At 37.6% G+C, this 25,681-nt stretch overlaps 1 protein-coding gene across 1 annotated transcript; it reads right to left on the bottom strand.

Moving 5' to 3' along the window:
* Positions 1-1,850: 1,850 nt before the first annotated feature.
* LOC139144890 (uncharacterized) lies at positions 1,851-25,556 on the bottom strand. The gene is made up of 18 exons (XM_070715714.1): positions 25,392-25,556; positions 23,707-23,903; positions 23,067-23,176; positions 21,872-21,979; positions 21,304-21,414; positions 20,534-20,592; positions 19,895-19,959; positions 17,736-17,832; positions 16,361-16,603; positions 14,499-14,653; positions 13,720-13,915; positions 13,074-13,189; positions 10,477-12,007; positions 9,368-9,485; positions 7,785-7,889; positions 6,853-7,089; positions 5,236-5,409; positions 1,851-4,368 (listed from the first exon to the last, which is right to left on the bottom strand). The coding sequence occupies exons 1-18, from the start codon at positions 25,456-25,458 to the stop codon at positions 4,197-4,199; spliced, it is 3,861 nt and encodes a 1,286-aa protein (XP_070571815.1). The 5' UTR covers positions 25,459-25,556; the 3' UTR covers positions 1,851-4,196.
* Positions 25,557-25,681: the final 125 nt, after the last annotated feature.

Below are 25,681 nucleotides of genomic sequence, written 5' to 3'. Positions count from 1 at the left end.
CCTCAGCTTTCTTTTCTGGATCAAATTTTCCTACAAATTGATACCGAATATGACAAAATTATGTTCACAGCCTTCGAAACTGTCTCACAACATATCCTGGGTTGCTGTAGGTCATTTAAGGTCATAAACTGAGAAAATTACCTAAAATATACAAATTTGGGGGTTTCCCAACACTTTGAGCAGAAAATTTATCTAATAACATCCCTCAGGACTTTATACCAAATTACAAAGCTATCAAACAAGTAATTTTGAGAACATCAAACAAGTAATTTTGAGAACAAGTTTTCTGTAGCAAAAATGGCAATATTGTCTTGAAAATACAAATTTGTATATTTCAGGACAATTGTCATCTCTGTACATCTGTGTACCAAATATAAAAGCTGTCTGTCCAGGGGCTTTAAAAAGAAAATACTGTTTAAGATTTTTTGACCAAAAATGACAAAATTGCTCCAAAATAGTAATTTTCCCAATTTTGTCATAATTTCAACAAATTAGAAGAGTAACACCCTTGCAAAAAGCCAACCCAAATTTGGCAGCGATTGGGCTGGCAGTTTCAGAGAAGAAGAATTTTTACTGAAAATGAGAAAAATCACCAAAAAATTCAGCAAAAATACAAAATTAAGGATATCTTCACAATATTTGTAAAACTATATAAGGTTCACCTAAGGTACTTGCACACAAATTTTCAAAGCAATCAAACAGCGGTTCTTGAGTTATTGATTCTTGACCATTTTCACATTTTGTAAGCTCATTTGCATAATTTTGGCAACGCAGACTTCATTTGAACAAAATCCCATCTATAGCCCAGGATGCATCCACACACCAAATACCAAGCTGAAACGTGCAGTGGTTCGCGTGTTTTGATGTTGACGGACATACTGTACGTACATACATACATACATACATACACACATAAATACAGACGCCATCAACTTCAGCTTATACGATAACCTCACATTGGTATAACCAAATGTGAGCTAACAAACGAATAAATAAATAAACGAGAAAAAAATAAATATCAAATAGGAATTGAAAATACTGACCGTACAATATATGTGACATATTCAAAATGTAATGTTAGTATCACTACCATTATACACTGGCAAGTGATACTATTGTTTTAGTTTGAATATGTTGCTTATTTCAATTTTTATTCAATTTAGTGTTTTGTCTCATATGAATTATTTACTTATTTGTTTGCTTTTTGTTAGTTTTTATTTGCTATTTAGTTTTACATATTTCTTTGTTTGAATGGTTTTGTTTCATTTGTTGGGTTTTTTGGTTTTGTTTATATTTTTTTGGTTGATTTTTAGGTTTTTGTCTTTGTTTGTTTATCCTGGCTTCCCTGTGGTAGGACATGTGATTCACAGCTGCCGTACACTACTGATATAAAGTGATTTATACAGGCAAGTGATTGGACTCAGGTACAACGACATTTGAACACAGAGTAATAGCCGATTAGACCGGAGATTAAGGCAAAATTTAGAACAGCCTTGAACCCCTGACCAACATCGAAAGAAATCAAGTTCATGTATGATCAACTGCAACAAAGTTGACATTACAAAATATAGCTTTGATCATCACTGCTGTGAAAGCAGCCTCGGAGATGACACCAAAAATTCAAGGATAGCTTAGATTTCCATATTTCTCTGGACCTTGCTTTCTTCTCTTGTAACATTAAGGGTGTTTTTAAAAGATGACATTTTTCTGGTCAAAGTTGCAATTTTTTGTCACATGAATTCTGTATCACTTTATGTCTGAAATGTCTGCAGGTCTGGAAGCCAAGGCAATAAATATCTATCTTCTGCAGTTCAGGAAGGGGTTAAAAAAATTATGAAGCTCAAATCATGTTGGTTGGAACTTTTTATTGTCATTGGGATAACATTACCATTCTCATAATGATTTAAACATCATAGGGTAAGCACCTGATTCAGAATTGAATTTTAATACTTAAATATTCCATTAAAAATAATCTATCACAGCTACAATAAATAAGTAGAAAAAATAATTACAATATGAATCATGCAACTGATTGTTATCTATAATTACACTGCAATATAGCAATTGAAATCTAAAATAACCATGCTCTGTTTCCTTGGAGTTATCCACAGAGTTGAATTGACAGCAGCAAGTTTGTATTAACATGTTCACACCCCCCCTCCCCCCTCCCCTGTAAACAGTTCCATAATTACCGTTGGTAACAATGGGTTTGGGCCAAACTATAGTGGTGAAAGGGTTATAGCAGGTATCGGAGAAACATGCCATGTGCTTCAGTGGTAGCTTTGTGAATAATTATTAAACACTGGGTTTTGAAGGGACTTGCACGCAGATCTGCAAACAGCAATGCAACTTCAAGGCCAGAACTTCACATTTAAACAAACAGACAGACAAATAAACAATGAAGCAAATGATCCGAGAATGGAACAGGGTGGCAATGATTGGGTTCATACACAGAATATGGATGATTTGTAAAACACTAAACGTTGAATTTAATCACTTTGGGATCTTGAAGGTGATGTTTAGATTTTAAAGCAAACTACCAACCTGACACACATACAGTGCGCCCTCAGGTCATATTGGTTTGACAATGGCTCAGCATGGCTCTCACTGACTCCTGAAACCATGTGTAGGAACATGGATTGTGGAGGGCTGTCATATAGAAAATGTCCAGAAATTTTTTTCATTGTCATTAGAGTTAAAAAATGCCATGAGCATGTGGACACACTCTGAGTAAGGTAATCTGCAGTGAGTAGCTGTTTGAAGTAGTTGTGACTACACAAAACACAAACATCAGCAACCATGTCCATGTTATGCTGAACACTATGTGATGACAGTATTACCCGGTATGGCTTTTTGGGAAGGAAAATGTGTTTCAATGACAGATCCAACCGACATGAAAATATTTCATATTATGTAAAAAGTTTTGGTTTGTGACAACTTTACAAAGCTTGGTATGAGTTTTATTCAGCATCCTGTTGGTTTTTTTTGTACAAATCACACTTTGACGGTATCCAAATGAAGCAACATTTTCAGTGATTGGTTTTGAATGGAAAGTATCAGTTAACTGAACATCTTTGTTTACAAATCCAGTGTTGGGTGTTTGCAAGGTGAACTGATAGTTTCTCTTTCTACATGCACATATTACTGAGATGCCAAGTATTTGCCGATATCAAGAAAATCCATTTTAACATTTCATCTTTTAAACCTTCAAAAATTTTTTTTAAAATTTGTAAAATTCACAATATCTTATTGGTCTGTTATTGGTCCCTATATTTTCTACGTCTGAACTGTACAAAGTTATCCTTAATCTTTTGTTCCAGCTTATATACAAATGGTATCTAACAATATCAAAAGACTATAAAACACTAGCAAAGGTAACAGTGATTTGTTTCCAATGTGTATTTACAATTATGATATGATTTAAAGTAAGTCTACTGTGCCGTGAAACTCATCTACCTGTACAGTATCTTCAATAGTAATTTGTAAGTAAAGTGCTGAATCTACACTATGAAGAGTTTAATGGACGGTTTGTATTTTTTACATAAAGCATCAAAATGTAAGAATGTACACCTTATCATCGTACGGTAAACTGACTTTTTCTAAAACCTGATTCCAATTAAATAAGTATCATGAACATTCAAAGAAGTAAAATTTCAGTATTTTAAATTTTGATATGTATAAGGATTGATTGGAGTTGCTTCAAAAACTTGGAAATCGACTCTGATTGGGTTCTACAGCACTACTCTGTATATCTGAATTTCTATTTACAAACCAGGGAATGTAAGGTTTAAAAATATTTCATAATTTCAGTAAGGACTTAAATACAATACAAGCACTGTCTAAACCTCAGCAGCTACTGTAGACATTTCACAGTTTTGATCAGAAATGAAGAATTATTGAGGATTTATTTCCACTGGGATCCCCGTCTCATTTTTTCATGGTACCGTGAGTAAAATTGTGATGACTTTAGGTATTTGTATGCATACATAATAAGTATGTGTGATATTGAACAGACGCGTACATACAACATGGAGTCAGTGGGGCTAATCTAGTCTTTGGAATGCAATGGTTGGAGCTATGCTCAGAAAACTGGGAAGAAAGAAAATATATTTTGTCACAGCACACCTCTGGTAAGACTTCTTGTGAAGACTCCTTGTCTTGCGAAGACACAGAATTTCTATTTCTGGAAGCTTTAATCAGAACCAAGGTCTTGTCATGACATAGTATACCAAGACAACAAGGACTAGGAAAAGTCCATAGCCAAGGTTATCATAGTAATCTCCACCTTTGTTATGAATTGTCATTGGGTAGAACGCTTCCCATGCACACGTGTCATACTTGCAAACATCGGTGTAGTTTTCATAGTACCTGTGGGAAGGAATTTTGACATGAGGTTAGGAAAGGTCAGAAGTTTTTTATGTATCATCTAGGTGATATCCTAGGAAACTTGCTCAATTACAAGGCTTTTCTAAAATTTTATCAAGGTTGTGTGCCTTTGAAATTGCAAGAATTTGAAATTTTGTTTAAAATTTTCTCAAGGATACTTTAAACCACTCTCTTACAACATGTCAATAATTGGTGTCTTACAGAGCAACTTGTGATCCTACAGAAATAATTTATCTGATATTTACTGACATTTATCTGACATCCCTATGTTAACAGTATTGGGAAAAATTACAGGTTTTATTTTCATGAAAGCAAGTCAGAGAAAACTTCATTTACCTCACAAGTTTGAAAACAAGTCCACACTGTCAGCATACTACAAGCAATATATCGTAAAAATATTTGAGGGGCAAAAATGTCTGTTCAACAGATGCATCCTGCCCTAAAACAGACACTGGTGTCTGCCCATCGTTGGCGCTAATATGGTTTAACCAACATGAAGGGAAATAGCAATGAAAGGGCATTGCTGAGGGGATGAAACTGTTCTAGACTGAATCTATGACCTGGATAGGCATAGCTTGCTATGCTTGAATTAATTTAACTTACAGTGCCAAACTAATACCATCAGCTGTCTTATACCAGGTAAATGGTAACTACAAACTTGAACCCATAAAGTCCTTATGTGAACCAAGCAATACATAAAGAGTAAAAACAGTAAAACCATTGAATACGTAAATTGAGCTACAGCGGACAATCAGAGGACAATCAGCAACCCATGGTAGACATACACATAAATTATTGATGTATGGCAGGTACCATGACAAACAAAACTCATGAAATCTTGGCACTTACGAAATGACAGGTTCTGGCTCATTAGGAGGGACGGTGATAAAGGTCACTGTACTTGTGATGACAAACGACTGGACTGGCTCATCATCACTGTGATTGTAGGAGGATGCATAATCGCCATAGCAACTGACTCCGTTTGCACCAATACAGCTGAGTCTTAAGGTTGATGTGGTGTAACTGTGAAGAAATTCACCAAATTTGGTAAAATGAGGCCATAAAATCACATGATAAAAACTGTTAATATACCTAATATGTATCAAGTGCATTAAGCAGCATGTAGAGCGCCCTCTCAGATGGTATAATTGCTACTAAAAACCTATTCATGTTACATGTAATACCGTACTCGTCCGAGTATAAGCCCCCGGTTCGGCAACACTAAACAGCGGTAAAACTAGGGGAGGGGCTTATACTCGAGCAACCCCATGTTATCTGGCATGGACGCTTAATTTATGCTAATTTTATGCACGATTTTTTTCAACACCACTCGATCTTTCTATCGCTTTCAAAATCCACTTGCACATCCAAAGAAATTGATTGTACAATCTCTGAATACAGAAGCGACATTTTGGTGAAATTTCAGCGTCGAAAAAAACCCAAACTTGAAACAAAGACGTCATGTATGCTGCTGATCAACAGTATGTGAACAGGCATGCATTGCCCACACGGAAAGGCAACTCAATATTCCAATATCAAACTGTCTACATCTTGTGAAAACAACAACATAGCAGTGAAAATTGTAATAGTCACCAGGAAAAGTCTTCACAAATGAAAGGATAATTGCTTCAAACAAAAGAAACTGCATGTTTCAAGCATGAAAACATCGTGGCTGTGAATGAAAATAAACAATGGCGGACGTGAGTGAGACTATTCTATTTAGGCGACGGGGGTGAGTAGGGTCAAAGAATCAAGATAGTACTGGAAAAACGTGTCATTTTCCTTATGATATTGTCAAGGGAACTCCAGTTTCCCATTGTTTTAACATCTTTTAATGGTTTCTTTATTATCTAAAATTAATTTTACCAAGTTAAATGACCAAATATACTCTCCTAACCTTTCTGTATTTGAGTTACACTAGGGTAGGGGCTTATACACGGATGTAATGCATTTTCTAAAATCCTCTAAAATCAGTAGGGGGCTTATACACGAGCAGGGCTTATGCTCGGACGAGTACGGTAATGCAGGTACATACAGTATAGTGGTGGGAAATGTTCTCTGAACTGGCTTCGTAGTGAAATAATGCCAAGAAATCTTGTGCATAGGTTGCTATTTCTTTATGCCGGTACTTGTTACTAGAATACATGTGAGTCCAAGTTGTCATTCATACATTTATAGGTATCCTGGTATGGTATGTATATCATATTTACTCTTTCCACATCAAAGTTTGTTGTAAAAATCATGGAGTGAGGGGGTGAGATTGTCTCAGTATATGGAAAAAGTGACAAGTTAATGTACGTGAAATGTCATGGTTAATGTATCTACACAGAAACAATTACAACTGCCTTCTCTGAAGGCATTTCCAAGGTATAGGTCACAGAACTGACTTCCCCTCCAATTTGAAGTTAGCAAACTCTTCATACTACAGACTCGTGAAAGTACTAGATATGATCAAATATATCTCACTTGACTCTGGCTGACATGATGGCCCTCTGTTTCATTCCCCGGACCTCTGCAGTCTCTGTGATCAGAATTTCCACATTAATGCCCGTTGGCACATCTTCACAGGTGCCGACGATCTGCTCTAAGGTCTGGGTAACTTCAGGTACGACCTCCCTCTGCCAAGGTGGGGTGCTGGTCTCTGGTATAGTAGTGGGTGCACCAGTGGTAGGAATGGGTGCAATGTACTCATGATCTATTGGACTGAAATAAAAACACACATGCTTTGTAGTAACAATTTCCCTACAGAAGGTGTGCCCTGTTTTCATAGACTAGATGATCCACTGCTGTAGGGTGCTCCCTGCACTCAGGAAGGAAAAGCAAAGAGCGCCCTCTAGTGAAAGATGTTCAAATCTACTGGTTCCAAAGCTGAATGGAAACCATATGTACTGTACAGATACATTACATATAATATGCTGGATGTGGCTACTGATCTGATATTACGATATCCAATACATTGTACTCAAGCATAAGGTGGTATGCCTATCATCAAAGACATTTATATGAAAGCTGGTGTATAGTACATTACACTGTATTTGGTATAATGTAAAAAAAAAATACTGCAGTTTGCAAGGCAATGCAGAGTCTTAATCAACTAAATTGACAGTGGCATATGTGTACTATAACTGATTGTAACAAAGTCACTTTATCAATGTTTCAGCATAAAATTGGAATAAAGTAAAATAAAATAAAATAAAATAAAATAAAATAAAGTCTGAATTTCAAGGAAGTGTCTACCAGTACTTAGTACTATCACTATTTCTTTAAAAGGTAATTGTTTTTGCCTTTGTACTCTACATGTAGAAGTCTTTTTTAGATCCACTAAAAAGATATTCTTTTACATTTCTATGAGTCTGTATAGCCATTAAAAGATGATTTGAGGTACATGTGGAACTCACTTGAATATTTCAGCCCAGTCACTTTCCACATCGGGGTCAGAGTTGCCCCGCTTACCAATCCTATCTGCTTGAAACAGCTGCTGGAGTTGACCTTCCATCAGATTCCTGAGAATGTCAACAAAAATCTTCTAGAGAATGTGTATAGGCAGGACACTAAATTGGAGATCATGGTATTTGATTGCTAGCATACTAATGGCAGTAACAGTGACAAATGCTGGCTTGATTGCTATTTGGGGCGTCAGTCTTGCTGTGGTGGTTACATGTAGCTTTACTTTCCCATCATGTGAGACACTTTAACCACAGTACCCACAACATTTACGTGGCTCTGAGTGGGAGTCTAGCTTGCAGTTGACAAATTGAACTGAGGAACTTATGACATGGAGAGAAACTGTATCACTGAATGATACAGTGGATGTAGAAAAGCAAAATACATTTTCGATATATGGCCTTAAATATTCTGAAACTGCAATTCTTGTACTAAACTGATTGATAGATCCCAAGGTAAGATAAAAACAGTTTGCAACACTTCAACAACATTTTACATTATGAACAAATAAACGGGCACAAAACACTGCTTTACCAGTAAAAATACCGCAATTATACGGTGTCGCTCAATTTGATCAGAATTGGTACATACAAAGATCAACAATAAGTGTTATTTCTATCTGTTCAGTGCAGGAAAATTATGCATTGATTTTATGACAATTTCTGCACAGTACAACCAGAAAAACAACAAGAAATACAACCAGAAAACAACAAGAAATATTTAAACCAGAAATTAAGAATGACAAAAGTAAATAAGGTCTGAAACTTTAGGTACTGAAGGTCAACTTTAGCAACATGCATAGCAGAGAATCTTTCTACCATGGATGTACAAAAATAGACATCCATATGGTTTCAGCAGATCTGTTAATATGTCACAGTTCATAAACAATGACAGGAAATGACAAATAAGCTGTTTCAGTTACTGCTATCACTCCCAAACATAATAGGTACCCTGCATACAAATACGTTAAAGGTCAAAATCCTCTTATTCAGACGTGTGGGCTGATTCAGTTCACTGCCACCACTCCTGCACACTTGCAGTATTTCCCTTTTTCTTACCTCATTTGCACATTTTTCACACTGATGTGTTAATTTGAACAAATTCACATCTCAACCCCTACATCTACCTGTACACCAAATACTGAGATGGTAGCTTTGGCGGTATGGGAGCCTTTGTGTGTGACGGACATACATCCGCACATACCCACAAATATACAGACACAGACGCCACTCAGACTCATCATATAAGCTCTTTTTGGTATTTATATATAAAACCAAATATGAGCTAATAATACACAGCATTCAAACAGAAATTTATACCTACCTATGCTGGTAATTTTGCCATGGTGCATTGTATACTATACATGAATGCAAATTAATCTATTGGTGATATACATGTACAGTATGACATCCCTAAATGTATATGCTCCAGTAGTTACATGTGTACAAAAAATACCTATATCTACTGGTAGACATCTAAATACATGTATATATACATACACTTAACATTCTTTACTGGAATGGATCAATAATAGTACCTGAGATCAGTGCAGTTTTGAAACTGTGACCATCCAAGTCTGACAATACAACCTGATGTTATATCCTCACCAAAGAAGATATCTCTGTAACTGGACTCTGAACATAGACTTCCTGGGCCTGCATGGGGTAGTTTCAACAAGTTCACAAATTAGAGAAAGTGAAATGCATAGACAAATTAAATATGGCGCAGATTACGTATTTTACATGGAGAAGTAGCTGTACAATGGAGTGCAGATACAGAAATAAAGCAATACAAAGGGGAGTTATTTGTGGTATCCAACCTCTAACCGACTGATGTTTGGTTTAACCTTTTCTACCGCAACAGGCACAGTTGATTGAAGGGGGACTGTACAATGGGAAAAGGAATGTCTATATACAAGGACACTGGGATGAAAACATAAACACATGACATGCGGAAGTCATCTAAAGTTGTAGAAAGTACAAGAAATATGCCCTTTTAATGTGCATCATCAAGAGTGTAGTTTGAGGAAAATAATTCAGGGTGAAAAATGGTAAAAAAAATATATGTACATTTGTCAAGGTAGAATGTCCATGGGGACAGATATTTGGACAAACTTTTACAATACATTTTTGTCAACCACTTGTTGGAGGGGGTGGGGGTGGGGGGCTCATTTTGAAGCTCATAGAGTAAATAAAACTTTCACCTAGCTTATTTTTGTGAAAATTAGAAATTTTATTTTTCCACATACAGTTAACGCAGTGATGGTGGCCATTTTGAATTTCATATATCAGTATTAAATTTTAGGTGATTTGTTTCTCTAGTATAAAATTTTGCCTGGTGGTCGCTACCTTTTATTCTTGATATTGAAACAGAAAGGGGCAAAGTTTTCTTACTTAAAAATTTGAGCAGGTCTTTCTATTTTGAGGCGCAAACTACCTTAAAAGAATGAAACTCATAGATGTTGTTGATATGAAAAACATGTAACACTGCTGAATTGAGTTACTGAGAGAAACAATTTGAATTCATAACAAAGCTTTGCAAATAGCTTTATAGGCTCTAATTACAGTACATTATTTTTGGATAAGTGGCTGGACCTATGTTGAAGGCATTAGTGGGAAAAAAGTATTAATGCTTGTAAACAGGTACCTGGATTCCAAAGTTTTAATCTGTATGGATCTGTCGTGTTAATATTTATAAATGTTGCTGCTGGTTCAGTTGGAGGGAACGTTGTTACTTCTGTGGCGTTACACTCTGGTGGATCAATTGTAAAATTACCGGTGCAGTTAATAGGAGCTGTTATGTTTTCTACAACTTCTGGATACTGGTAGATGGCCTTGCCGGTGAGGACAAGTTTTCCAAACACGTATCCTGGATTTCCTGATCTTTCTTCCAGCTCTGGAGGATCAAGAATTCCGGTTTCGAAGTTTTCCTCTGGCTGGTTCAGGTAGGTATAGTACACAGAGAAGAACTGAGTAAAAGGCGGGAATCCTGTCAGGGTTGTGTTTTCATCCGGTGGAGGGGATGTGGGTGGTGAGTCTGTGCCATTGACTGGAGTGGGGCGTGGTGTCGTTATGACGAAAGAGGTCGGCACTGCCATAGACGTAGCTGCGACAGTGGTTTCTTCCGTAGTGCTGTCTATGGTTGATAGTTCCTCGGTCTGTGATTCAGTGGTGGTGTTGCTAGGCCCATCAGTTGGAGCCTCCGTGGGCCGGGCAATAGGTGGGGCTGGTTCCAGTGATGGTGGCTCGGTTTGTGGTATGCTGGGATCCCTATCTAGACTTATATTCCCTAAAATGAAATTGGCAACCAGTGCTATCACCTCGTTGCCCTGCCATTGGATTTCATAGCTAGCACTGAGGACAGAATTACTGCAGACAGCTGTGTCGAAGTCATACTCTGGTGCTGGTGGGTATGTATATCCATCGTCCCAGGCACATCTGTTAAGCTGGGAGATATCAATGCCTCCGCTGGCAGTGCTGTTGTCCGGGAAGAAAGATGGCTCAAATCTGGGATACAGGTCTTCAATGGTCACGTTTGAAGCAAGAAATGGTGTTATGTCATCTGTGCAGTAGTAGTTAGTGAGGACAGTAGCCGCACTCTTGCTGTTGCCATGGTTTCGGACAACCGTGGCGACCGGCGGGCAAGGGGGATGTGTGATCCTGGATGACATGACATACATCTGCGCACTCAAGAATGAGACGGCTGAACACAGAGATTGAGTGGGAAGCTGAACACAGGAGGAGTTAGCATCTACCAGATACTGAATGGGTGACATCCATGAGCAGGTTCCAACCGATGCGCTGGGTGTCGGCAGAGACAAGTAACCCTCCTGGTTTGTGAGTGCAAACGCAGTCCTAATGCCAACTCCTTGCTTGTAACCGGCAGATGTGACACCGGAATCCTGGCCATATCTCCTGCCTGGATCTGCATAGTCGTATCCATCTTCAGTCGTAGCTAGGGTATTTCGATAGCCTTCCATGGTCCTGATGCCAAATTTGGTGTCATAGTACAGTCCCAAATAGGGAGTGCTGTACATCTCTATGCAGAGTAATGGATGCCAGTCAGGTGTGTAGATGTTGACATTCTCACAGACATACTCATATGGATCTCCTTCTTGGCCTCCTTCCAATCCTGGTATGCAGGAACTGAACGTCTCAAGTTCATCCTCGGTACAATCCTGCACCAACAGAATTAAATACAGTACATGTAAGTTAGTTACTTCTTTGGCTGTCCGTTTCTGTGGCATTGACAGTAATCATATAATTTCACTTAAAGGGACAAAGTTGGCCATTTTTTCATGAATTTTGTTTGATACGAGATACTACTTATATTGTTTGGCATGTTGAAAGACACTGAATGAATGGGTGACCATGCATATATTCGACCCGGCTTTGGACACGATACATGAAACCATGGCGAAAATAAATTAATGGTCATGACCATTAATTCATTTTCACAATTGTTTCATTTAATTTGTCTAAAATCGGGGGTCAAATACCGGTATATGCATGGTCACCTATTCATTCAGTATCTTTCAACATGTCAAACAATATAAGTAGTATCTCGTATCAAACAAAATTCATGAAAAATGGCCGACTTTGTCCCTTTAAAATATAGCATCATGTGTGCAATATTGGCTTCTGCAAACAGAATTCGAGAAAATATTCTCTTCTTTGGTGCTTGTGTTCATTTATCCAAGTCATGGTCAGAATTCTTCACATAATTTTTATGTTATGGTTTTAATTTTTACTACAGCATTGTACTTCAAAAAGAGCATTTTATTATTCTGGTAATTTCTGAAGGTCTTTTGAAAACAACTATACGCGAATATTTATTTGCATGTTAATGATTGAACTGTAATGTCATCTGAATTCAGCCATATTTAGTATTTGTTGTCTTTGAGGATTACTCTGATGACAAGTTTTCATACTTAGTACAAAATCAAGTGCTTTATAATATTCAGTCTGCCTAAAAGATACTAGTACTTTAAGTTCACATTTTTTTCTCACAAAAGTTGTCAACATGTCGTACACACCTCTCAATGAAGTGGTACTTATCCATGAAGACATTGTAACAGTTCTTGCACTCATATTTTTTTTGAGACGTCATATTTATCAGTACATTTTTTCAACAAGTGACTCTTGCACCATAATGGTTTGGCCCAAAGCCACTGTTATCAATGGTGATAGTGGACCTGTTGACAGGGAATTGGGGGTGAACAGGTTAAACATGGCAATACTTACAGTATCACAACAACAGTTGGTATCACAACTTCCTCTTGTCATGTCACACTCACATGGTGCCAACTCCACGTATGCAGGATTATTTATGACTGTTTCTGTCTCCTTATTGGTTGAATCTGTCAGCCAATCAGACAACAGCAGACATTAGAGAATTTTGCACAAACTTACTAACAGTGAAACTGTGTCAAGTGCATGGTTAAGGGTAAATTTTTAAAAATTGCCATTCAAGCAACCCTTTTTCAGTTTTTTCTTAATATACCAACGATTATGGAGTACAAATATCAAATAATGTTGACAAAAATGTGTTGCACATTTTTTGTTAAGCAATTTTTCTGTACATTTTCTTGAAGTTTGCATTTTGTCTCATCTGTATTGCCTCTTACAACACCCAGTATTCAGACTGCTATTAGATTGACAAACGGGTTATTGTTTCTTCATGATCTTGAACCGTACAATATTAGCATAAGGAGAAAATAACAGAAAAAGTTGAATGTCTCAACACTTTTCCTGTTTTAAGGAGAAATGTCCAACCTATTCTTGTCACTGTATTTCAAAGCTATAGATTGCAATATGTTGATAAATGACAAAACTGTCACGCACACATACTACTACTGGTAACCCTAATGACAATTTGCTTCAACTTTACCTGATGCTAGAGTCCAGTTGACCGCAATATCTTTGGTTAGGTCAACAACCATGAGTAGTGCAGTGGTTTCATTGATGTACTTGGGATTGGCATTATTTTCTGGTGGGGCACAGCACGTCACTACCACCAACTCTTGTATGGGTGAGGGAACAGAAGGTGGATGCTTCAAAACAACTGTCTTAAAAAGATCACCTTGCTGAAGAAAAAAATGAAAAACCCACAAATTTATCTCATACAATCTGATTACAACTCAAGCAAGACAGTGCATATACACCAGTGGTCAATATGTTACAGTTCACAAAATAAATTAGATCAGCCTGATAACATTTGAATGAACATTTTTATTTGTTTAAGGTTGAATGTATCTCAGAGACAGATATTCAGGCTCTAATACTTTTATAATATTCTTCTGGTCTACCACTTGTTTGGGCTCATTTTGAAGTCATAGATTTAAAAACAGTTTTCATTGGCTTATTCATGTGGAAATCGAAAATTTAGTTTTTCACGAAAGAGGTAACACAGGGATGGCAGCCATTTTGATTTTCAAGTGTTGAGAAATACGAGTAATGGACAATTTGTTTCTCAAGTACCAAATTTTGCAGAGTAACAACTAATTTTTATCACTCATTTCAAAAGAGAACAGTTTAGAGTTTGCTGCGGAAAGTTTGAGCGAAAGTTTATGAGTTTCCATTTTGAGGTGCAAACTACCTTATACATGAAGACAAGCACATGAGGGTGATACAAATTAAGTTTTTTCGAGTACATGAAAAGGAACTTACATTAAATTCATAGTTTGCAAACTCCATATACCAGAATGTACTAACATTTGCTGGATAGCCAATTGTTGTGAGATCACCGATGGTTGTGGGCACCGTAGTTGGTGGAGTCGTTGTCGGAGCAACCGATGACGTGCCATTGGTTGAGTTCGTTGGTTCTGAAAGAATCCACAGTCAAGACATAACTGAAAAATGCAGTTCAGGAAACGGTAGGACATTCTTGGTTGTTGAATGATTAATGACATCTACCCTGTCTTGGGTAGGTGGTACTTTCTATAGTGTTGTTTCTGTCTAAAATAACACCAGTATCTCATACCATCATGCCATTTGCCACGAAGGCACAAAACAATTTCCCACATTTTAGGTAAAATGTTCTAAATAGAACAATCTCTACGTAACGACAGTTAGTTCATATAAGGGTATTAATTACATCACTCTGTCTGACACACTCTAGATGATTGGTATGAAATTTCTGTATTACATCCATGCCATTATTTATTTATCTTTCCAACTGACATTGCAATTCTGCCATTGCTGTGTACAAGTACACCCACATGCAACAACACTTTGATATATTCCCAGTACTGTCTTTTGCAAACAGCACATCAGCCCTCTGTCGGCCATGCTTACATGTACATGTATATCTAGCAGCAAAGCTCCTTCATGCAAAACAAATTACTGGATGTAGCAGCTCTAGTCATTGCTTTTTTGATGCTAAAACTTCCAGTGATTACTCCTGCAGGTAGACATTAGCTACTACTGCATTTCCCTGAAATTTTAATTACTGCTGCAAGCAAAACTCTTCACACGAGTGGAAATAGTTTTGTTCCCAATTGTTGAGATAAATGTACAATGCAGTGTTTGGCAAAATTTGTATTCAATTTCTGTCATTACCAGTACAACAAAACACAGATCGTATGTTCCATCCATTCAGTACTGATATGAACTTGTTGTGCCATTGTCAAGTTTGCTCACATCTTACACAAGACAGGAACTCAACAACGTGAGCTGTTTTGACAGATTTCAGAATCATATCATAGAAAATAAAATCACCATAGTTTATTTGTTTTATTGTAAAGCTCATTCTGGAGCTGTTCCATTGGTGTACAACTCCTGGCTACCTTGGCCACAGAAAATGTCCTATATTCTATAATAATTGCATAACCCATCCCCTCTAATCTACGTGCCCAGCCATGCAACAGTGTTCAGTTTGGGCACCGCTGAATATTCCCAAAATGCCTTTGTGTTAAACATTCCTGAATGAAAGATTCAAAACTCACCAATACCAGAACAGATTTGTGAGGGGAAAATGAAGCAAGATGACTGTTAATTTAAATTATATGAACAAGTAAACAAAAAGATGAATAGAAATGTATTATGTTATGTACCAATAATGGCTGTGTCAGTTTGATGGAGGGATAATTGGTGTACAATGTAGCTTTATTAAAGAGTTGATAAGAGTGGTACAAAGTTACATCCAGTGGAAAATACAGCAAAAATTTGCAGACTAATTCCATGAAAGTCCAACCCATCTAACCCTTTCATTTTCTGTAATAATTGAACAGGACTGAGGTGTTGTCATATCTCTCAATCAAATCCTCCCCATCACTGCTCAACCTACACTTGCCTAGATGTGCGTAAAAATCTGTGTTGTTTCCAGAGCTGGGTTCTAATCATTTGGTCCTTTGCTTGGATATATGCACATTTGTCATGAGTCACATATTGCTACCAACAATTTGTGCCTTCAAATTCAAAATATATACATGTATGACAAGGTTGAATTTTTCGTTCTTTTTACCTATACGTTTGTCATGCCTGAAGTGCATAGTAACTTCACCTTTGAATTGAAATACACAAACACTCACGTGGTTCAGGATTTGTTGGTCTTGTCTCTCTGTACGGTTCACACGTCGGGTTGTCAGCAATCTCCCTGGCTGATTCAGTGCTGTCTGCTGACGTCAGCACACAGGTGAACGTGACACTTTCGCTGTTGACGGAGATGGGGTCATCAAGTACAAGGTACGTGATCAACTCTGTCTGACGCACTTTGTTCAAGACTGGGATGAGCTGTACATCACCAACATCCAATCTAAACATCGCCTCATCACCTGAGTGGTAAAAAGTACATATTTCTTGTTATATGGAGTGATTCATAAACTTCATGAAGGAATTCTGGAGACATGAACACTGACAAAAGTTGAGATTTGTTGAAGGGGAAAGAGCTGGTCAATACTGTGTGTCTCATTCATATAGTGAACATTATAGTTGATAGAAAGTGAGTTACAGTCTGGAAGTAATATCCATATTATATATTATTGCCTGAATCCATGGGTTTATGCGCCCTAGAGCAGGTGACAATTTGCCCGACTCCACGAGGGCAAATTGTCTCCTGCTGCGAGGGCACATAAACCCATGTATTCAAGCAATAATATTTTTATTACATGCCTCTTCAAAGCTAATGCTATATGACATTTAGCTACATGCAGGGCATTTTCAAACAATTTTACCATAATTGACCAGCATCATACAGAGTTTAATGAAAGTCAAAATAGCAGAGCGCGCATGGATATTTTACATCTAGCGTTAAGCGTCTACTTTGACATTGAAAACGTTGAAGGGCTTCACTGGACCAGGTAACCATGGGAACCGGTCAGTACATCGTTCACCAGCCCGCTAATCACCCTCACATCAAGGCATGTAATAACAAACATAATGTATGCTAAAACACTTGATACAAAATGGTGAGCAAATCCACATAGTATGTGGCAGTAACCCAACAAGTAGCAACAGAAGTAAAGCAGTTCTTCAGTTGAGTAAGTTAGTCCAGCATACAACTGCACCAGTGTGTCACAGGTCCATCATAAAAGCAAAATGGCATATCCGCTGTTCAACAGAAACTTGGTTGCAATGGACCCGGGAATCATGAAATGACTTACTGTTGGTAGTTAACCATGCTTGTACAGTAGCTAATATAAACTGAAGGAAAAGTGAGAATGCTGCATGTTGGAAGAGACAAAAAGGCCATCATGCAGTACAGCCACAGTCAGTGTCCGTTTTAATGCCAAATGTACACTGAAATTGAAGATGAATCCATAACTGAAGGAGAATTATGGAATCTATTGTGAACTATAACTTTTCACATTTTCCTGCTTTGGGATGTTGATTCCTGTAGACAACAATGATATGTCCCTGTACTAGTATGCACACAAGACTTGTCGGTTAGATTTGACTTTGACTGACCTGATGATGTGTTTGTGAGGAACTGGGTTCCATTCTCTGACTGGGCTGTGCACTGCACTAGCACGGGGTCACCTTTCTGTAAGACTTCGTACTCCATCTAGTGGAAGAAACAGATGATAACCTGACTCACTTTGCTATTCTGTAATCTCAACAGTAGCCTGTGACTAAACTACAAAAAACGAGATGGATGACATTACGTTTACTTTTTTGTACGTCCCGCACAAGTTCTGTAGATAACATTGTAGATAAAAAGAACCGACTCATTTGAGTGTTTGCATACGGAGGTGCCGAAATACTTATCACGTTGATGATATCTAAACAGCTTGCTGTCGGTCTATGCCAACACTCTAGGTAGACGAAACATGATACAATGAATGCAGACAAATGCTGATTAGGATTTTTTGCGAGACACATGGATACATAGTGAGACTCTGAGAGTAATGAATGAAGCAGCGATTACCACATGTCAGATAGAAATGTCTTTTGAATACTGCTTTTTATTCTGTCATATGCAAGTTTAAATAAAAAGACTTTCAATGAAACACCGATCCATGGATACCACACAACATATTGGCTTTCATGTATTGAGTTGAAGGGCATGCATTTTCTAAGAAGTAAAACTTGACAGACGTCTAAGTGACACTTTACTCCACTGTTTATTCTTGTGTGTCTATAAAAACAGCTTGGCATCAGTACGTCTTATGGTTAGCCAGTGGCCAGAGTGCTGTCCTAATTAACTTCAGTCTCTACAATCAACACAACAAGTAATTTAGCACTCCCCTGTATGTTCTATCCAGACACTTAAATGAGTCGGTTCTTTTTATCTAAGATGTTATCTACAAAAACTTGTATGTTTCGTACAAAAAAGTAAACGTAATGTATATGAGACTGTTCATCCATCTCGTTTTTCGCTGTAACTATGCAACCTGAAGTTAGTAAACTCTTAGTTGCATGTGCAGTGTGATAACATGTATGCACATTCCTTTACTATAGTATTAGCAGAAAAAATACAGTGTCTTATCATACCTCTACCATCGAGAACGATAGAATTTTTCATGCGCTAAAAAAGCCGTACAGAATGCCCGTTCCGTAACACGTACAGTTTCGAGGCGCCCCATCCCCTGTGGCTGTATCTGCGCGTTCAGTGGTGAACGGTTTCAAGGAACCCATTGGACCAATGCCAGAACATGTCTCGCGCACGCTCTGTACATACGTGTGGTGCACACACTCCAGAACTTGCAGAAGTGCGTCTGGGATACTGTTCCACACTGGCCCAATAAAATCAGCAGAAAAATAGTCAACACTGCACGAAAACCGTCGATACTCTGACAATTTGATGCCCCGGTCATGAATGTAAGATGTATAATAATGAGGTTATTATGAAAATACCGTAAAGGATGTACTCGGATATTGGCGCCGTGCATCGCCCTCCGCTTTGCGTCCGGCGATACGCTTCGCCAATGTCCTCGTGCATCCTTTGTGGTATTTTTGTTATAACCTCATATTATTTCATGACAATGTTCAAGGTCCAGATGCATCCTAAGAATTGTTCAACAGGAATAAAATATTTCACCTAAAAATTTTGACTTCTTCACTGAACACTTATTTCTGTCATTGAACCTGTATTCTCATTTTCTTCCACCTTTGTGCATGTATCATGAGCAATAAATGGCTTGTCTTTCAGAGTTTCTGCTGCTGCTTAAACACACTATACAAAAGCTAAAACTCTGTTAACTTCTGTGTTTATACTTTTAACCTTTGTAAACCTAAAATGTGTTACACTGATGAAAACTGCACAGAATAGTAAAGAGAGTACAAACACAAGCTAGATATATCTTTTCAGAGTACTCCACAGCTTGGGAAATCAGAGAGATGGCTGATGTACATAACAATACGCAATTAACATATTCTCTTGTTGTGAAAATATATTCTTTTGTGTTGTAGCTGTTAGCAAATGAATACATTGCTTGAAAAACACACGGATAACCCACCCCTAAAGGGCCCCTTGTGGAAAACCCTGTATTTTCTTGCCTCCATTCCTCTCAATGTATGGAGAGAAAAATCACATTTGTATATAGTTCATACACAGAATGGAAGATTGTTCATCTACAGGAAAGGGTATTGAGGCTTATTCAGAAACATAAATAGTGAATCCTTACAAACGCTTCTCTTCCTCCGACTTCTATGAGGACATCTTCAAACCACAGCAATAACGGTACAGTGTCTGTTGAATTGCACAGAAAGTGAAATTGTTAAATATTTATTCTGCTTTTCTCTGTTTAGCAACCATACACTGTCATTAAAACACTCAGCTACCAACAATTTCATCCACTACTTATGCATGGTTTGCAATCAGGTGAGAGTCAAGACTCAGAACATTATTGGATGAATGCAGATGAATAATATGCGTTTACTTATATACTTTTGGATGGTACAAACTTCCACTGACAAAGTGACGGGCCACGACATATTTACCTTGCTAACAAGGCTGCTCTCTACTGTACTGGTCAAGTTTTTTCAAACAGCAAAACTGTGTAACTGAACAAACAATATATGCTCGAAAACCATAGATTCGGAGCCAATTACATTTTCAAAATAAAATACATTGCTTTGTAAGGATAGGCAGGATGAAACATTCAATGAAGCATTATACCCAGGATAGCATATGCATGTACGTTGTCAACTTGTATTTTCAAGATGTAAGGGAGCATTTTGAAATACTGTAACTAGTTTATGGAATCTTTTTGCTCTTTTTTCTCCTCCAAATGATTGATTTCTGCAATTAAACTGTAACATACCTGATACAATCTGTGATACTTCACAGGAAATAGTAACATTTGAACCAGTGACCTCTTCACTGAAAAGGAAGAAACAGAAATCACATGATGTCAATCAAAGACATATTATTCCAAGTCAGCTGGCATGGATACTATGGTAGATCAGTGCAGGAACACAATTATACAGATATACCACTTACAAGCATACATGATATCAAGATTCAGTCATTACACAGTATACACATACTGCGAGGGTAACGGCCACTGGAAAGCTCAGATACAAAATGACGATTGTGATACCGTTATGTCCCAATACTGGCAAAATGCTTTTTAAATTACTTTTTCGTCACTTTTCGCCCTCACTGATACTGTTTAAAGATACCACAATATTTCTCTGTGAAAATGACAAAAATTTTGAACAGAGTAATTGTGTTTGCAGCTTTAAATCAAAGTCTCTATTTGAGAAATATATGCAATACACCAAAGCCTTTTGTAGCAGTAAATACCTTTGAAAGCATGTTATCTATAAACATTTTATGTGCTTTTCTTGAGTTTCAAAAATAAATCACTATAGACATGAATTATTCTGCACTTTAGCGAGGAGGAACTGATACATTGTAAAAATTAAAATAAAGTAGCGGTTATGATATTATCAACTCTCTATTCAAATTGGAATATATCTCATTTTAATCAACAAATTTCAAAATAATCAGCAGACTGCTGGTTCCACAAAAGTGCTCCTGTAGTTCTTGTAATAGAATGATGGGTGTATTTTGTAAAGCACTGCTCACCTCAGAATAACAGGAACAACAGGATTTCTCCTGTATGGGATCTCCTCATTTGGCACTGTTATGACATCTGAACAGAAACTGACTATAGGACTCTTCTGCACTCCTACATATCTGAAAAACACATGAAAGAGAGATTTCAGAGTTAGTGTGTCTGCATACCCCCACACACAAACAGGCATAAACACACACACACACACACAAATAGACACACAAACACAAATAGTATAAAACCATCTACATATACAAGCTGAATACATGAAAATAGTAGGACAGGATCTGTAGACATGGAAATGAAGTGAAAAACTTACCCGCAGTAGTTTCAATGCTTTAGAAATTTCAATATTTATGATCAGCAAACTTTTTTTCCCTTCAGAACAATTCACTGCTTGTTACACACATATTTACACAACATCACTTACTCAAGTAAGGACTTACACACAGTATACCCAACAGTTTCAACACATCATTGCTGCAGTCTTTGAATTATGAATCTGAAATAAAAAGAGGTAACACATGATTTTGAATTTCAAAAACAATTATGAAAGAGAATTTATTTTGAATGACTTACCCTGGAAACCCTGCAGATGTAGTCATATTGAAGAGATCATGGTCTGCAGTAACGTTGAAATATTCCCCACTACACTGGACTTCAACAGATCTGCCTTGACTGATAGGGCTGATAGAAACAAACAAAGGAAAGAAGAAAAGCTGTTGATGAAACTGCAATTATATTGAAGTGAACCCTTCCCTGCAAAGTAGTTATTTGGTATAAAAATGGAAGTTTAACAACAAACATTTCATGTCCAGGATGTGTAAAACATGGCTGTCTGCAAATGTCCATACACCAGTATAATATTATTTATCATATACCCATGCCCACATCACTCCATCCCGGTGGCAAATCAGATAACTGTATTCATGCCATCAATACACTGGTACAATATACTACCTATTACTATACATCTACAGTACCATTGAGAACACAGAATTTGCGTATGCTGAAAAAAAACATAAGGAACACCAGTTCCATAACATTTACCGTTTCCAGAAGCCCCCCACCTAACTTCATCTTGTGTCTAAGGCAGCACAGATGACACTCATGCTTATACAACACAGTAATAGGCCATATTGGGTAATAACCTCTAAATATCAGTAATGGTAGATGTACAGGTACATTTACAATACTGGTACGGTATATGTGATGTGTTCCTGTGAGTTTCACAGATCACCAGTAAGGAGCACAAGTAAAGGTATCTGCTTTTGTCATACTGTCGTTTTCACTATACAGTTGGAAAAAGCAAAGACGAGTGTACACACTCAGTGTTTGGCATCAATCACCAGTAAGACAAGGATTCATTAGGGTCAGGGTTAAAACACACAGCTAGAGGCCCTAAGAGAAAATTCTACTGCATATCAAAATCTTTGTATCCACGCATCTTAAAGGTATACTGTCACCTGTTCCAATTTTGCCATAGTAACCATGGAAAGAGAAAATCTAACCAATCGCAAATTTTAAGCCGATGGCCGCCTTTTAAAAACAGCGCCCTCACATGGGCATTTTGAATACCAAGGTACGCCCCTTTGACCATATATGGGCATATGTAGATTACAGGTGAATGTATACCTTTAACTTGTGCCATTGGCAAACTTGTGAATATCACTGTATGTGTTTGAACTGAATAATTATTAACTACACTCAGTGTCCCTTGGTTCAGGAAATGTTATCACTTTCTCAGCAAAAAAATAAACTGTTGTATACTTACATGTATTGTACTTCATCAGTTGTGCTTCCCTGCTCAATTAGGCCAAAGTAAAAATCAACCACTGTGTCTCCCTCACTGTAGGTGGTTGAAATCTCACAGAAAACCATGATCTGAAATACACATAGGCATCACGCAAGACTAATATGAAAATGGTTACACTGCTAGGGGATAAAGAAACAAACAAACAAACTGACATTTCCTGAAATCTGTCTTTTTGATGGCATTATTGAATTTGCATATTTGTTTGCATGTGTGTGTGTGTGTGTGTGTGTGTGTGTGTGTGTGTGTGTTTTCATTTAAAAATTAAAAGTTGCTTTTTTCCTTTGTATGTCTTTGTATTTGTACAGCTAGAGTGGCACCTTTTTTTCTCAGACTCCCTCCTAGTTAGAGAACTTGGCATTTTGAAACCTTGGATACAACTGTGCAACTACGAAATGAATGTTAGGCCAGGAGATGTAGGTCCTGCAGTAATCTGGTAGTGATGCCATGTTATTTGTCTTTTTATTGCACTAAACTGTTAGAAAAGAAAGCTACCACCTTTTTATTATTCCCTTTCATATTAGAATTTAACAAAGTATACATGTAATTGTTACACAACAGAAAGATTTGAACATAGATTTACTATAAGTACCATACTTACATCACCTGTGATCAAAGAGGGGTCAAAATCTGCCTCAGCCTCTGTGCCATTGTAAATTAGCAAGTAGACTGGTAGGAAGCCCTGTTCATCATTTTCAGTGATTGTGAACAGCTGAGGTGAGGAGTTGATGAGAGTTGAATTGGTACCATTCACAGAAACCAATACACCAACATTTACAGTACCATAGACATCATTTTCTGTAAAGGAAAGAATGCTTGCATTATTGAAATGAAAACTAAACTACCAGCTAAAAAGAATATGAGGGACAACAGTCTTTGTGAGGTTGATTGTTTGAATTTGTAACAATACTTCTGGTTCCTGGTATCGTTCTTTATTACCCATGGAAAATTCATGAGAAATTGTTGGGTAGTAGTGGTAACATTTACTTGATTTCTGCCATGGCAAAGAATCACTGTACGAAGGCAGTTACAGACAAACTTGTTTTTTTTGTTGGTTTTTTGTGGTTTTGAACGACGTGACTATGAACCATGGTGGTTCTTTTGAGCCACACCTGCTCAGAAATACACTGTGTGATCTTGTGGATGTATCTATTCACAGTACTATGGTTTTACTTTTTAACAACCATCTATCCAGTTCAAGGATTACGTTTAAGGCATTGTGTGATCCTGTGGCTGCAAGGTTCTTCATCGCTACAACACCAATGGCTATGGTGATTTCTATGGCATCAGATAGACAAATTTATACTATTAAGCGTGCATTTAATAGCAGTGTGTGACATAGCTGCAAAATTGTAGCGCTATGGTGAGGCGGTCGGTGATTTTTGTTTTTTGCGACTTTGCTCACCAGTAGCGCTACAATGCTGATGGTCCTGGGGAGTATAAAATAAACGCATCCCACTGGACTAGGTGTGTTGATGTGAAGTGCTACATATTTACTGCATTTGGTTGTACCGATTTATCACTGCTGAAGACTAAACACTATACTACACTTAACCTTGTCGTTTATGGGGTTTGGAATTTGTTCAAACATGTCGATCGCTTTCCGAAAACATTTCTGGGAGCAGCCATTACCAACTTCCGGTAATGACGGCTCCCAGAAACATGGATGTCCCACGCTCAATGTTTATGGCATTGTAGCGCTACTGGTGAGCGAAGTCGCAAAAATCAAAAATCACCGACCGCCTCACCGGAGCGCTACAATTTTGCAGCTATGTGTGACAGCATTTGCAAACATTCTGCACGCATTTAATAGCAATGTGTGTCAGCATTTGCAAATATCAGCCATGAAAGCTTGCTTATACTGCAACAATAAGATCTCATACGCCAATAGAAATTATGGCCATTTGGTAGTATATCTACGTAGGACTATTGTAATATTGTAAGGACCCCCGGCCTTGAAGTCCCCATGGTAACAGAAACACGTTCAACCATGGACAGTCGAGACGACTGTCTATGGTTGAACCTTACATATCTTCATATCTTAGTTTTTTGGACAGCACGCGGCCGCGGACAAGCACTGCAACTGGCTAGCACGCAAACCAATGCTCGTTTACACGCTCTCTCCGGAGACAAAGTTTGTTGATTCATTCCTTGGAATTGTTGCACAGAGATTTCTAGCAAGGCAATGGAGTAAAAATATGTTTTGCCTTTTGCATCAACTTTCGGTAGCACGAGATCTCAAGCTTCACATTTAAGCATAAAATATACTTGCAACTTGTATCTTACCTTGTGACAACACTATAAGGAAGGACAAAAGCAATACAAAGAGGCAAGCAAAAATTCGACAACTCATCTTTGGGGAAAATTACAGGTCACCTCACTCGGATTATTGATAGTTTTGTTTTCATGCAAGGCGCCATTGCTGTTTTGATGGAATGTACGGAAAACATTCTTGTATTTGCAGTCTGTCGTGCGTACTATGTTGACAGTCAATCTACAGTTTGTATGTACATAATTAGAAATATTCATTACTTTTAGCATAAATAAAGCATAGATTAAATTTAAAAAATAGTAAT

The sequence above is a fragment of the Ptychodera flava genome, chromosome 12 (assembly GCF_041260155.1).
Source record: "Ptychodera flava strain L36383 chromosome 12, AS_Pfla_20210202, whole genome shotgun sequence".
In the NCBI taxonomy this organism is placed as follows: domain Eukaryota; kingdom Metazoa; phylum Hemichordata; class Enteropneusta; family Ptychoderidae; genus Ptychodera; species Ptychodera flava.
The sequence above is the reverse complement of the archived record's forward strand: the minus strand, read 5'-3'. Positions and strand labels throughout refer to the sequence as shown.